This window comes from Pseudogymnoascus verrucosus (genome assembly GCF_001662655.1).
Source record: "Pseudogymnoascus verrucosus strain UAMH 10579 unplaced genomic scaffold scaffold_99, whole genome shotgun sequence".
NCBI lineage: Eukaryota > Fungi > Ascomycota > Leotiomycetes > Thelebolales > Thelebolaceae > Pseudogymnoascus > Pseudogymnoascus verrucosus.
Genome location: NW_017263750.1, coordinates 377 through 12,636, shown reverse-complemented (window position 1 = coordinate 12,636; position 12,260 = coordinate 377). Strand labels below are relative to the sequence as shown.

The 12,260-nt window shown below is 53.1% G+C and overlaps 3 protein-coding genes and 1 non-coding gene across 4 annotated transcripts; 2 read left to right on the top strand and 2 right to left on the bottom strand.

The window, feature by feature from the left end:
* Positions 1 to 2,345: 2,345 nt before the first annotated feature.
* On the top strand, positions 2,346 to 4,710 carry VE01_10690 (uncharacterized protein). The gene is made up of 2 exons (XM_018280082.2): positions 2,346 to 4,241; positions 4,303 to 4,710. The coding sequence occupies exons 1-2, from the start codon at positions 2,886 to 2,888 to the stop codon at positions 4,582 to 4,584; spliced, it is 1,638 nt and encodes a 545-aa protein (XP_018125073.1). The 5' UTR covers positions 2,346 to 2,885; the 3' UTR covers positions 4,585 to 4,710.
* A 487-nt stretch (positions 4,711 to 5,197) lies between these two features.
* Positions 5,198 to 5,305, bottom strand: VE01_10689 (the record flags this gene model as incomplete). The annotated part of the gene is made up of 1 exon: positions 5,198 to 5,305. It is a non-coding gene; the product is annotated as a tRNA-Ala (tRNA).
* Positions 5,306 to 6,025: 720 nt separating this feature from the next.
* Positions 6,026 to 11,184, bottom strand: HMG1 (3-hydroxy-3-methylglutaryl-coenzyme A (HMG-CoA) reductase isozyme). The gene is made up of 3 exons (XM_018280081.2): positions 10,143 to 11,184; positions 6,743 to 9,966; positions 6,026 to 6,679 (listed from the first exon to the last, which is right to left on the bottom strand). Exons 2-3 carry the CDS (start codon positions 9,895 to 9,897, stop codon positions 6,340 to 6,342), a joined length of 3,495 nt encoding a protein of 1,164 aa, XP_018125071.1. The 5' UTR covers positions 9,898 to 9,966; positions 10,143 to 11,184; the 3' UTR covers positions 6,026 to 6,339.
* A 183-nt stretch (positions 11,185 to 11,367) lies between these two features.
* On the top strand, positions 11,368 to 12,260 carry VE01_10687 (uncharacterized protein; the record flags this gene model as incomplete). The annotated part of the gene is made up of 2 exons (XM_018280080.2): positions 11,368 to 12,110; positions 12,162 to 12,260. Coding segments are annotated over exons 1-2 (519 nt in total), but the record flags the coding sequence as incomplete, so codon positions are not given.

The window sequence follows — 12,260 nt, the reverse complement described above, 5'->3', positions numbered from 1 at the left end:
GGGGAGATGGTGAGTACACTTGACGGATGGTAAGGGTTGGATGGAACAAGATGTTGCGTGAAAGCACGATTTACATCCCCCCTTTCCCCAAAAGAAATACATATACAGACATCCTCTCAGTCCAGCCCCAACCAGCCAAGCACCCCATCACACTGTATCATGGGAAGAATTCTGATCTACGGCTATTTCGAGGGCGGATTTACGATACGATGGGGATAGTGGCAGTTATCATCATGCGAGCGATAGACTATATAAAGCTGGAGACGTAGCATCTCAAGGGTAGACATATCAACAATGACTGCATACAGAGTAGGCGAAGCAAGCCTGCATTTGGTTGTTTATTTTGTGGTTGTTCGCGTCCCCTTTTCATTTTGACTCCTTATACTCCTCCTTACCTCCCTCAGCTCCACCAACTCATCGACGGCGTAAGTGTAAGCGGGTTGTCTTCTTCTCCTAATATAATAGCTGAGATTATTCACAGTAAAGCGAGAAGGCAATGAATTCGCTCATTCCCTCTGATGTCGATTCAGTGAGCCTCGGTTTCTTTTGATTTTATTGCTTGCTCGGGCTCTCCGTCGGTGAGTCGTGACACTTATGCCATCCAAGTTGCAACTCGACCAGAAATATCGCTTTTTGACGTGGAAATACGAACAATACTACAGTGTTTTTACCTCGAGAGATAATGATATGCCCAGTCACTTTGGTTAGTGGTGAGAATAGGAAACGACGAGAGGAGATTATAGTGGTGAGAGAGAATGGGCGGCGGCGAGAACAGGAGATGGTGAGAACAGGAGGCGGCGAGGGCAGGAGATGGATAGAATCAGCAGCGGTGGTGGGAATAAGGAGACTGCTCGGGGTGTATTTAGCATCGAGTGAGACTGCCACGTAAATGTTCTAGTTCATGTCAAAGAGAAGATTGAACACATTGCATCGAATGCTCGTCAGAATTGCCTCTAATAGGGGTGTATACACTGAGCATCCGTACTAAACCATGAATACCGGACCATCGGTTACCCAAGAGACTTGGCAGACTTCGTGTGTGTTATTGTGACCTCACACGCGATCTGGCCGTGCGAACAAGCAATGTCCATCCCGCCTTTCTAACCATATGCAGAACCCAGAAATGCTTCGTCAGCTTCAATAAGGCTGGCAGCCATGGGTTCTGTATAGCGCACCCCGAAACGACCCTCGCCAAGAACCTGCAGATTTCCGCTTTCGTCGCGTGTCTCACTCCTTTCGCGTGGTTAATGTCACGAGGCAATTATCCGGAGATTCGCCGTCGCCGAGGTCTGGGACTAATACGACCACACTACTTTTTTTTACCCATATTTCTCAGGTGGCCTAGACTCGTAACAATTCCGTCAATTGGATTGGTGAAAATCAACCTCTGCAATGGCCTATCAGAAGTCGTCTTAATCGCTGTCATCAAACTATGTTCGTGGTAGTGGTGTGGTGCGTCCTGAAGACCCTGTGAAATATGAAAAATGTCATGTTGGAGCTGCAGGGATCCGAGCCCTGGAATTCCCAACTAAAGGGGCCGACTTCATTACGGGTGTCCGTTTTAAGTACAGCGAGTTCTGCGAGTATTTCAGGGAACATGTCATTTCTGACGAGGTGACCTCCTGTTGCCTGAATAAGGAGGAACCCAAACCGCCACCTCCTAGCGATCTCCCGTCCTGCTCGGTTGGCCCCTTGGCACGCCCTGTCCAACTGAATTTTGTCAGGTGTTCCGAAACATCCTTCAAACCTACCCGAGCCGCCTCCATGACTGACAATTGACTCGTGTTTGATGCGTGGCGGTTGGTGGCGTGGTACGATGGATTGCGGAGAGTTTGTTCGGGGTGATTGTGGAGAGCGTGGGCAATCAATGGGGGATGGGGAATGGGGTGTCGGGGAATATTCGGTTGGTACGGTGGTTCACGGCCAAATTTGTATGGTGAGTGTGGTGCAGAGTTGGGCTTCACCACAGCAGTACACTTACATAGCGCAATGCAGCAATCAGTCCAATAATCCCATCTATATTCCAATAAAACTACGCAGGATCTAAGAGCTCCTGAGAGGCTTGCATGAATCCCCTAGGAAGCGCCGAAGCCTCGACCGCCTGTAGCTGCAGAGTTTTCATGCCTCGGGTGTGAACAGTGGGAGCGCTGACCACTCTGGTGGGGATTACCAGAGTTCCCAGGGCCCAAATCACCGATTTTCCACGTGCTCGGCCCGTTTCCCAACACAAGGGGATGGGAGGTGGGGGATGGGGGATTGGGGAATGGGGGAAAATGGGGGATGGGGGATGGGGAGAAGATGGGGAATGGGGAATGGGGGATGGGGGACGGGGGACGCGCTGTGGGGTGGCAATAGGAATGGTGAGACTGAATGGGCGGCAAGAATATAATCGGCCCGTGAGAAATACTCTGAGTGCGTCATTACTCACGGGACCCCCTTCCAAAATGTATCACTTTTCAAAACAACACCACGACCACAGCTTCACAGCTACAACTCTGTAACAAAAAATCGGAATAATGCATTAATACTAGGTCTATTATGATCAATGCATCAAGCTACAATTAATTTCGTCGTTCCACGTGGAGTTATGGTTGAAATGTGATATTTTTGGTGGGGGAGATCACTGATGCCGCTAGCACTCACAATCGGCCCGGAAGGAAATATTATAAACGGGCCGCAAGGAAATATGGTAAACGGACCGCATTGAGATATTGTAAACGGACCGCGCGAGTAAATTCGAAGTTAGACAGGCGCATGACTTGGTGTTACTCTGCTTCTGTGCTGTCGTGCTCTGGCCTTATATACCCCGCCGGTTCCCCCTCCATACCTGCTTGTTCTCCACGCACTTCTCATATTCAACTCCTATCCTTATCACAACCATCATCATGGGGGAAGCTGTTACTGAGATCAGGGCCGAGACCCTCAATGGGCCAACCGATGTCGAGCGCATTGAGGCGCCAATGACCACAAAGGCCTACTTCCTTTGCGCCTTTGCTGCCTTTGGTGGTTTCTTCTTCGGATACGATTCCGGACACATTGGTGGTGTTTTGGGCATGAAGTACTTCATCCACCAATTTGAGAACCTGCCATACCCCGCCGTCGGTGCCACCGACGCCGAATCCGCTTACTTCGTCGTCTCTTCGTCTAACAACTCGCTCATTGTCTCGATTCTCTCTGCTGGAACTTTCTTCGGTGCCATCCTCGCTGGTGATCTCGCTGATTGGTTTGGACGCCGCACAACTATTATGTTGGGCTGCCTGGTTTTCATCGTCGGTGTTATCCTTGAGGTCGCCTCTTCTACTTTCGCTCTTCTCGCCGTTGGCCGTATCATCGCTGGTTTCGGTGTCGGTTTCGTCTCTGCTATCATCATTCTGTACATGTCTGAGATCGCACCAAAGAAGATCCGTGGTACCCTTGTTTCGGGTTACCAATTCTGCGTTACCATCGGTCTCATGGTTGCCGCCTGCGTCGACTATGCCACCAAGGACCGCATGGACTCTGGCTCATACCGTATCCCCATCGCCATCCAGTTCCTCCCAGCCGTCGTTCTTGGCGTCGGTCTCTTCTTCCTCCCCGAGTCTGCCCGCTACTTCGTCAAGAAGGGTAACCTCGTCAAGGCCGCCGCCGTCCTTGCCCGCATTCGTGGCCAGCCCGTCGACTCCGACTACATCCAACAGGAACTCGCTGAGATTGTTGCCAACCACGAGTATGAGATGCAGGTCATCCCCCAGAGCGGCTACTTCTCGTCCTGGGCCAACTGTTTCAAGGGTGGACTCACCAACCCTGGATCCAACCTCCGTCGCACGATTCTCGGTACCTCCCTCCAGATGATGCAGCAGTGGACCGGTGTCAACTTCATCTTCTACTACTCCACCATCTTCCTGCAATCCCTCGGCACGATCAGCAACGCCTTCTTGATCTCCATGATCTTCACCATCATCAACGTCGTCAGCACCCCAATTTCCTTCTACACCATTGAGCGCTTCGGTCGTCGCGCCATCATGATCTACGGTGCCCTTGGAATGGTTATCTGCCAGTTCATCGTCGGCGCCGTCGGAACTGCCCTCCCCGACGACCAAAACGCCACCCGTGCCTTGGTCGCCTTCATCTGCATCTACATCTTCTTCTTCGCCACCACCTGGGGTCCAGGTGCCTGGGTTCTCATCGGCGAGATCTTCCCCATCCCCATCCGCTCCCGTGGTGTTGGTCTCTCTACCGCCTCCAACTGGCTGTGGAACTGCGTAAGTTGACCCCCTAATTTGCTCCACATGGAAAAATTGAAGCTAATCATCTCCCCCACAGATCATCGCTGTCATCACCCCCTACATGGTCGGCAAGGACAAGGCCAACCTCGGACCCAAGGTCTTCTTCGTCTGGGGCTCCCTCTGCTTGTGCTGCCTCATCTACGCCATCTTCCTCATTCCCGAGACCAAGGGTCTGTCGCTTGAGCAGGTCGATCGCATGTTCGAGGAGTCCACCCCACGCAAGTCCGCTAAGTGGGTGCCACACAGCACCTTCGCTTCCGAGATGGGTCTCGCTGAGAAGGCTCCTGTTGCTCACCACGGAGAGACCCTTGAGGTTTAAGTGGCTGAGGCGTGTCGTTTTGGAGCGGAATGATTAATTCGAGTAGACTGCTATTATAGAGTCTAGACTTTTCCCTACTGAACTATGTAATTAATATAGATAGAAAGCAAATAAACCTTTCTGTTCAAAAATACTGGCTACTATTTGAGTGAACGTTTTCTGTGAATTGAATGCTTGCAGTAGGACAGTTCGGGCCGTCCCAGTAAACGACAGAAAAGTGGTCCCAGTGCGGACATATCTCGAAAGCGAATTTTCTCAGAGGAGAAAAGCTTCACGGTCTATTGGGAAAGTCGTGTGCAGTAGAGCTTGCGCACACGTCTGTTATCGGAAGTAGAGAGCAGTATAAAATTGGCACTTTATTGGAAAGGTAAGATATAAGTATAACAGCATTGAAATAGAGGTAATGAACTACTGGCGCCCTCCTCCCCCTTCAAAGTTTGCGAGCTCATCGTCGTTGCTGTTTCCCCCCCCCACAAAAAAAAAGTTCACCCCACCAAGTTTGTTTCTCTCAAATCCTATCCCTCCCCAAAAAAAGACTACTTACCCTCCGAAATCCCAGACCATCCCCACACTAAAAGTCCAAAAGCAAAAAAAAAAAAAAAAAGGAAGAATTTGGAGCGGCAGGGGATCGAACCCTGGGCTTTTCGCATATAAGTATCATATCCAATCTTGCGACTGGGGCAATGCAAAGCGAACACTCTACCACTGAGTTACAGCCCCGTGTATTTATAGCGTCCGGGCGCTTGGGAGAGGTTTTATGAGGTGGTGCGTTTTTCTGGTTTGGGGATCCGCTTTTTATTTTTAGTGGTGTGGTTGTGTGTGTGGGGATGGTGACGGGAAAGGGGCGTAGGGTACGATACTTCGCTCAGTTATTGCAGCTGGCAGAAATATATGCCAGAGATGGAGATGGAAGTAAAGAATCCAGACGTCATCCCAGTGGACCGGTGGTACACGTACTCATGCGCGCCGTACTTCAGAGCAAGGAGGCACCTGGTTAGAGCCATCATATCATCGACGTGGACGGGCTCTCTCATACAATGTGGCAAGAGGGCACAACAGGGAAGCCAGCGACGATACCATCAATAAAGGAAACCTTTCTCTGGAATATCGTGGTTACCTGTTCCTTGTTCCCACTCCTCTGCCGGTCGAGGGTCTGCTGGCTTCTTATTTCTCACTGTCGCGCCACCTTGTTCTCACTGCAGCAAAGTTCTCACCACCGCCTATGTATTCTCACCACTGACAATCCCCCATCCTGCCCCGAGCTTCCACATGGCCAGCACCTCAGACCGAATGGCTAGATTCTGTGGCGCTGTTCCAGACAATCGAATATTCCCTTTTGTCACCAACTGTCAGGAACTGGCCGAGAACTCTACACATACGATTCCTGCCCCTTCTTATCTACTATCCTTCCATCTCCGTCCATCACGCACGAAAGGAGAACTGGGAATATTACTTCTTTTCTTCTTTTTTCCATTTCAATTACATCTTATTCTAATCTAACCCCCCATTCATTCGCCTTCAAATATATAAATCCCCTTTTTCACCCTCTCTCTCTCACACGGGTGAAGTTGCCCTCCTCCCCATAGATCCAAAGTCTGCGCACGCTCAGGCACCACGAGTGCCTACGCCGCCTATCCTCCCCACCACCACCCCACCGTATTAACAAAAGGGTTTCCCCTTCCCCTAAAAATCCCGCGCCTACGCGCTTCACCTTCACCTAGTAGAAAAAATTCCCACACTATCATATACACCCCCCTACCTCTTCCCCGTCATAGCCAGCGTAACCGGCGTCGCCATACCCCCAGGAGCAGGCGTACTACTCCTCGTCGCCGGCGCGGAGCGATTATGCGCCATATGGCTCTGAACCAGATGACCCGCCGCGAGGGCCGAGCAGAGGGAAAGCTCACCCGCCAGGACACCGGCAGCGACGATGCGCGCGAGCTTGCGCGCGTTGTCGCCCGGGTTGGTGGGGTGGGAGCCACGGACGCCGAGGAGGTCGAGCATTGCGGCTTGGGGCTCGAGGATGGTGCCGCCGCCGAGGGTGCCGACTTCGATGGAGGGCATGGAGACGGAGATTTGGAGGTTACCGCGGAGGCTGGGGGGTGTTAGCTGAGGTTCTTATTTTTTTTGAAGAAAGGGGAGGGGGGGATAGACGTACTTCTTCATAATAGTAATACAGTTACTGCTCTCCACGTTCTGCGCGGGATCCTGACCAGTAGCGAGGAAGATGGCAGTGACGATGTTACCAGCGTGAGCATTGAACCCGCCAATGCTTCCCGCCATCGCGCTACCGATAAGGTTCTTGCTAATGTTCAGCTCGACCAGCGCGTCGACCTCGCTCTTGAGGACCTTGCGCACCACCTCCGCGGGAATGATAGCCTCAGCCACAACCCCCTTGCCGCGGCCGTCGATCCAGTTGATAGCCGCTGGCTTCTTATCCGTGCAGTAGTTACCAGAGACGGAGATAATCTGCATATCGTCGAAGCCGCTCTCAGTCGACATAACCTTCAGCGCGTGCTCGACGCCCTTGGAGATCATGTTCATGCCCATTGCGTCACCGGTGCTGGTCTTGAAGCGGATGTAGAGGTAGGTACCGGCTATGGCGGTCTTCATGGTCTGGAGACGCGCGAAGCGGGAGGTGGAGTCGAATGCCTTCTTCATGGTCTTCTGGCCGGCCTCGGAGTCGAGCCAGTTCTTGGCGGCGCCGGCGCGCTCGAGAGTCTCGAAACCGATACATGGGCCGCGGGTCATGCCGTCACCGGTGAGGACGGTGATGGCACCGCCGCCGGCGTTGATGGCCTTAGCTCCGCGGCTGGTACTGGCGACGAGGACACCCTCGGTCGTGGCCATGGGGAGGAAGTAGCTTTGTCCGTCGATAACGATAGGTCCGGCCACACCGACTGGGAGTGGCATGTAGCCAATGACATTCTCGCAGCATGCTCCGAGGACGCGGTCCCAGTTGTAGTGTTCGTATGGCAGCTTGGAGCCTTCGAGAAGGCTGGTGGTGTGAGATGTGGCAGCTGTGCGTGCGACAACGGCACGGCGAATCTTAACAGCGCGGGTGGTGTCCTTGAGGGTCCTCTCAAGAGCGTAACCAGGAAGCTTGCCTGAGAGGGAAAGCTCGATAAGTTCCTTGTCGTTCAATTCCGGGGCGCGCTTCTCGAGGAGCATCTTCTCAATCTGTTCGGTGGTGCGGCGTAGAGCAACAGAGCCGTTAGCGACCTTTGGTAGGATAACAAGATCACCCTCATCATCAGTGTTGGCTGGAGTGGGCAGGCGGTCGGTTGGGCGTAGGTTCTCATCGTACTGGTTAGCCGCTGGAGACGGACGGTCATCAGTAAGACGCTGTGCCCTTTCGAGGGCAATAGGGTCGATAGCGAGGATAGGAGTCTCGGGTTCCTTGATGGACCATCTTGCGGCATTGAAGAGATATCCGTTGAGGACAACACTCAGAACCAAGGCAACCATAATCCATTTAGAAAGCACTGGGTCTTCGAGACTCTTCAGCAGGCTGTCGACAACTCTGCCACCCATTCCGTAGTCGCTGGCAGATCCGCCGTACTCGATGGAGTATGGGCTATGCTGATCATGGTGCGTTGCGTAGTGGATAGAGGGGTACTCGAGCGAGTACTTGATGGGCGATAGAACGGTGACGACGGTAGGAAGACCGCTTAGCTTGGCAGTCGCGAGAATAGCATCGAGGCCGTTGGAGGCCACCTTGAATGGATCGAGAGCGCTGAAACCGGGGGTAGCAATGCCAGAGACCGAAGAAGCAGCTGAGCTGTTCTTGCTGCTCCTGAATGGGATAGTCGCAAGGTTGATAACATTGACAATGACGAATCCAGTAACCATCAGGACCTTAAACTTTGGAACGCTGCTATCCTTGACCTTGCGGCCAAAGATGTTCGTCTTGCCGTCAGATCCCTCGCCGTCTGGTCTTGGCCAGTCGTTGCTCTGTGCCACGTTCTCGGCCAGACGCTGGCTAAGTCCGTCATCCTCGAGAGCTCTGCGGAGTGCAACGTGTCTCTTGATCCTGTTGATCTCGAGCTTGATGCTGAGAATGGAGGTGTAGAAGGTGAAGAGAAGGATGCAGTCGAAGAAGAGGATCCAGGCAGCGAGGAAGCAGAACTGCTGAAGTCCACCCTGAACCCCAGAAACGGCACCAGCAATCAGAATTGCGATCTCAATAGCGTAATCGCGCACGATCTCGAATCCCTTCTCCTTGATCGCGACCTGGACAGCATGCTGGATAGATGGTGGCGAAGTGCCCTCCTTATCGTCCTTGCTGGAACCTGGGCTGTTGGGAACAGGAGCTCTGCGGCTGTCAACGGCGACGGAGAGGACGGCCTTGGTGAGGACGATAGCCTTCTCGAATCCGATCGTGACAACGAGGAACGGCAGGCCTTCGGATAGAAGGACCATGTTGATTGGTACTCCCAGCTTGGTCGTGACGATAAGGCCGAAGAGGAACGAGAAGCTGGACGAGAACAAGACGGTCGTTGCGAGCCAGAAGTTGGATCCCATGCGGCGCATAGAGAGGAACAGAGAGACGAAAGTCAGGTGCATGGCAATGTATCCTAAAACCATGATGAAGATATCCAGTGTCTCGGCGTTCTTGAGGAGGTCGACAAACTTGGACCAGGCGTTAAGAGCCCAGAGTCTGACGCTACCGGAAGCTCCAGGGGCCCTGGCTGCCTTCATTATCCACAGCTTCTGTTCCTGGACACCCAAACCATCGGCCTCGTTGTCGACATTTGGGATCTCCTGAGCCGACGCGAGGAATTCTGGAGCCTGGGAATATGGGATGGAGAATGCGAGGGTGCTATCTTGCGATATTGACGCGAGAGGGTTCGACGTAGATGGCAGCGCGGTAATAGACAAGTTGTTGGGAAGCGGCACAGTGTGGGAGAGCGGCGCATCAGGCGAGCTCGACGAGAGGGAACCAGGGAAGACGAAGGTCAGGAGAGCGAGACGCTCAGCCTCGCTCGGGATTGGCGCATCCGCATCCTGCGCTTGCCATTTCCACGCGGTGTCCTTGCCAACGTATAGCTGTCGGCTGCCCTCCACCAGGGAGCCCCAGTCGGCCTTTCCAGCCCCCGATGGGAATCCGTCCAAGCTGCCCTCGAGCAGGCCCATGTAGGTCGTGCTGGCGAGGAAGGCAACGATGACAACGGTGTGGATCGGGTGGATGCAGGCCTTGCGGGACAGGGCCTGCAGCAGCGGAGTGATGTTTTTGTTCAGCCATCCGGGCTGGGCGTTGGCCTTTGTGTCCTGGGGCCCGCGGAATCGCGCGGGCAGCAGAGAGGCGATCATGATGTCGGGGGTAACGAGCACACTATGTTGAAGGCATGGACGTCCAAATCAGTATCGAGTGGGTGGAAACTGTTGGGTTGGTGTGTTAGCAGGTTGAAGTCACCTCGAGGTTAATTGCTGGGGGGGCGAGGGCGATTCTTCAAGCCTCGGCGTGAAATGGGCGAATTGACTTTCGCAAGCTCTGAAGTGGTTGGAGTGGTCTCTCGCGAGCTCAGACAAGGGGGAGGAGTAAAGGAGAGACGTACCAAGCTCTGGTGGTGGTGTTGCTCCGTCGTGGAGTCGGTGAAAAATAAAAAGATGCTCAGATCCTCGCCAAATTATTCTTCGTTGAGAGAGGTTGGGTTGAACCAGCGACAAGCGTTGAAGAGGGGGAGAAGAGAGACGGAAAGGGAGGAGGGGAGAGGAGAGAAAAGAGCTGTGGGGGATAGAGAGGAGAGGGAGGAGGTTGAAGTGGTGGTGGTTTGGGAGTTTTGGGGGTTCTTGAGGTGGAGACGGGGGGGGAGGTGGAGATACAGGAGGAGCATCAGATAGGGAAACAATTGCTTTCGGGTTTTTGGGCTGGGAGGTGGTAGGTGGGTGGTAGGTGGTAGGTGGGTGGTAGGTGGTTGGCGGGTACTTAGTGGTGGGTGGGCTCCACAGCAGGGGATGAAGTACTACGGTGGCCTGGGTAACCGAGATTTGCGTAAGTGACAGCCCTTTAAAACAGCGATGTAAGTTTAGTGGTAGGGGTGGGTAGTTGTGGTAGTTGTGTACTGCACCGTACAGGCTTTTTAAACCTTTAAAACGGCGATGTAAGTTAGTTGGTAAGGGTAGTTGGTAGGCAGCAGTGTATATTATCAGTACAGTAGTAAAAAGTGACAGTCGCGACACCGGAGTTAAGTAGATGGTGGCACATGTGGCACGTCTTGGTATTGTTCCTAGTTTGTTCGATGGTGGAAGGATACACAGGGGGATGGTAGACGGCCCAGGCGTACAGCCATATGACCAGCTATTTCATACTGTATCGTTTGTCTCTTTCAGATATAAAGGATCGCTACGAAACTGGAGTATAGAATAACGTAATTCTCTCCAGCCGGCTGGGAATCAAGAGACTACCACAGTACAGTATAGGATAGTATCAAAACCACAATACCCAACCGTGGCTTGGCTTAATAGCATTCGTCACCCTGCAAGGAAAAAAGTCAATCGGGATGCAAACGATAAAACGGCCGCAAGTGTTTAACTGGTCCAGCTATGCGCGGCCTCACGGAGAATATAGCTAGCCACCCACACAAAAGTCTAAGCCCCTTTAACCCTTGGATGGAAGATCTTACCCCCCCCTTTTCATCCCTTCTTTCTCGGCTTCTCTAACTTCCATCTCGGCGTCCGGCACCAGCCACTGTGTCACGTGCTGACTCCTTTGCTTCCCCGTGCACCCCGTGCACCCCGTTCACTGCTCCTTGTGCTTAAAGGGTTTAAACTAACTGCCAACTTTTCTTCCTTCACCGCCTTAATCGCGTGCCAGCTAAAATGCTCGATGCGGTTTAGTCCAATTGGTTTTGACCTTACTGCTATAGTACTAGCTAGGTACCCCAGTACTACCCTTATCGTTATCCAGCATCCCTGCAGGGACTCTCCGCATGATTCATCCCATCATCGGCTTCCCGTCAGCTTGCTCCCCTGCACTTTCAAACAAAAATGTTGCAATAGATACCCCACATTCTCTCTTATTTTCTCATAATATAAGCCATTTTCTTCATTTATTTCTCTTTATATATATACACATGGCTTTGGCTTTATAACCACACCCCACAATGGACGAACCATCAAACCCCGAACTCGAGTCCTTCCGCCAGCAGTGGCGCGCCGAGGTATCCGCGAAATCGAAACCCGGCGACTCGAGCACCTCCAAGAAATCGACCCAGCCTCCGTCGAAACCGACTGCGCGCAGGCCATCTGTTGTCCCCAAAGCTCCACCGAGGCCATCCGCGGATGCTGAAAGCGACAACGAACCCTCCGACGAGGATGCCGACCTAGCATCTCCCGCGCCCCTCCACCCTCCCAGCTTCGAGGTCTCCCCAGCAAGGTCGGCAGTCGAGAAAGATGTCGAGAAATTCAGCGGCACTGCGCCCAAAGAGCCGGAGTCGGCATTGGAACATTATGAAAAGGCCGCTGAGCGAGAAGCACAAGGCAATCTCGGGGACAGCTTGACGCATTACCGAAAGGCCTTCAGGGTATGCCTCCCCTCCCGCGCATACAGCCGACAAATACTAACAACCACACAGATAGACGACCGCGTCGACCTCAAATACAAAAATAAACACTTCCCCCCCTCCGCCGCCCCGAAACCCACCGCCGCCGCCACCACCGCGATCCCCTCCTCC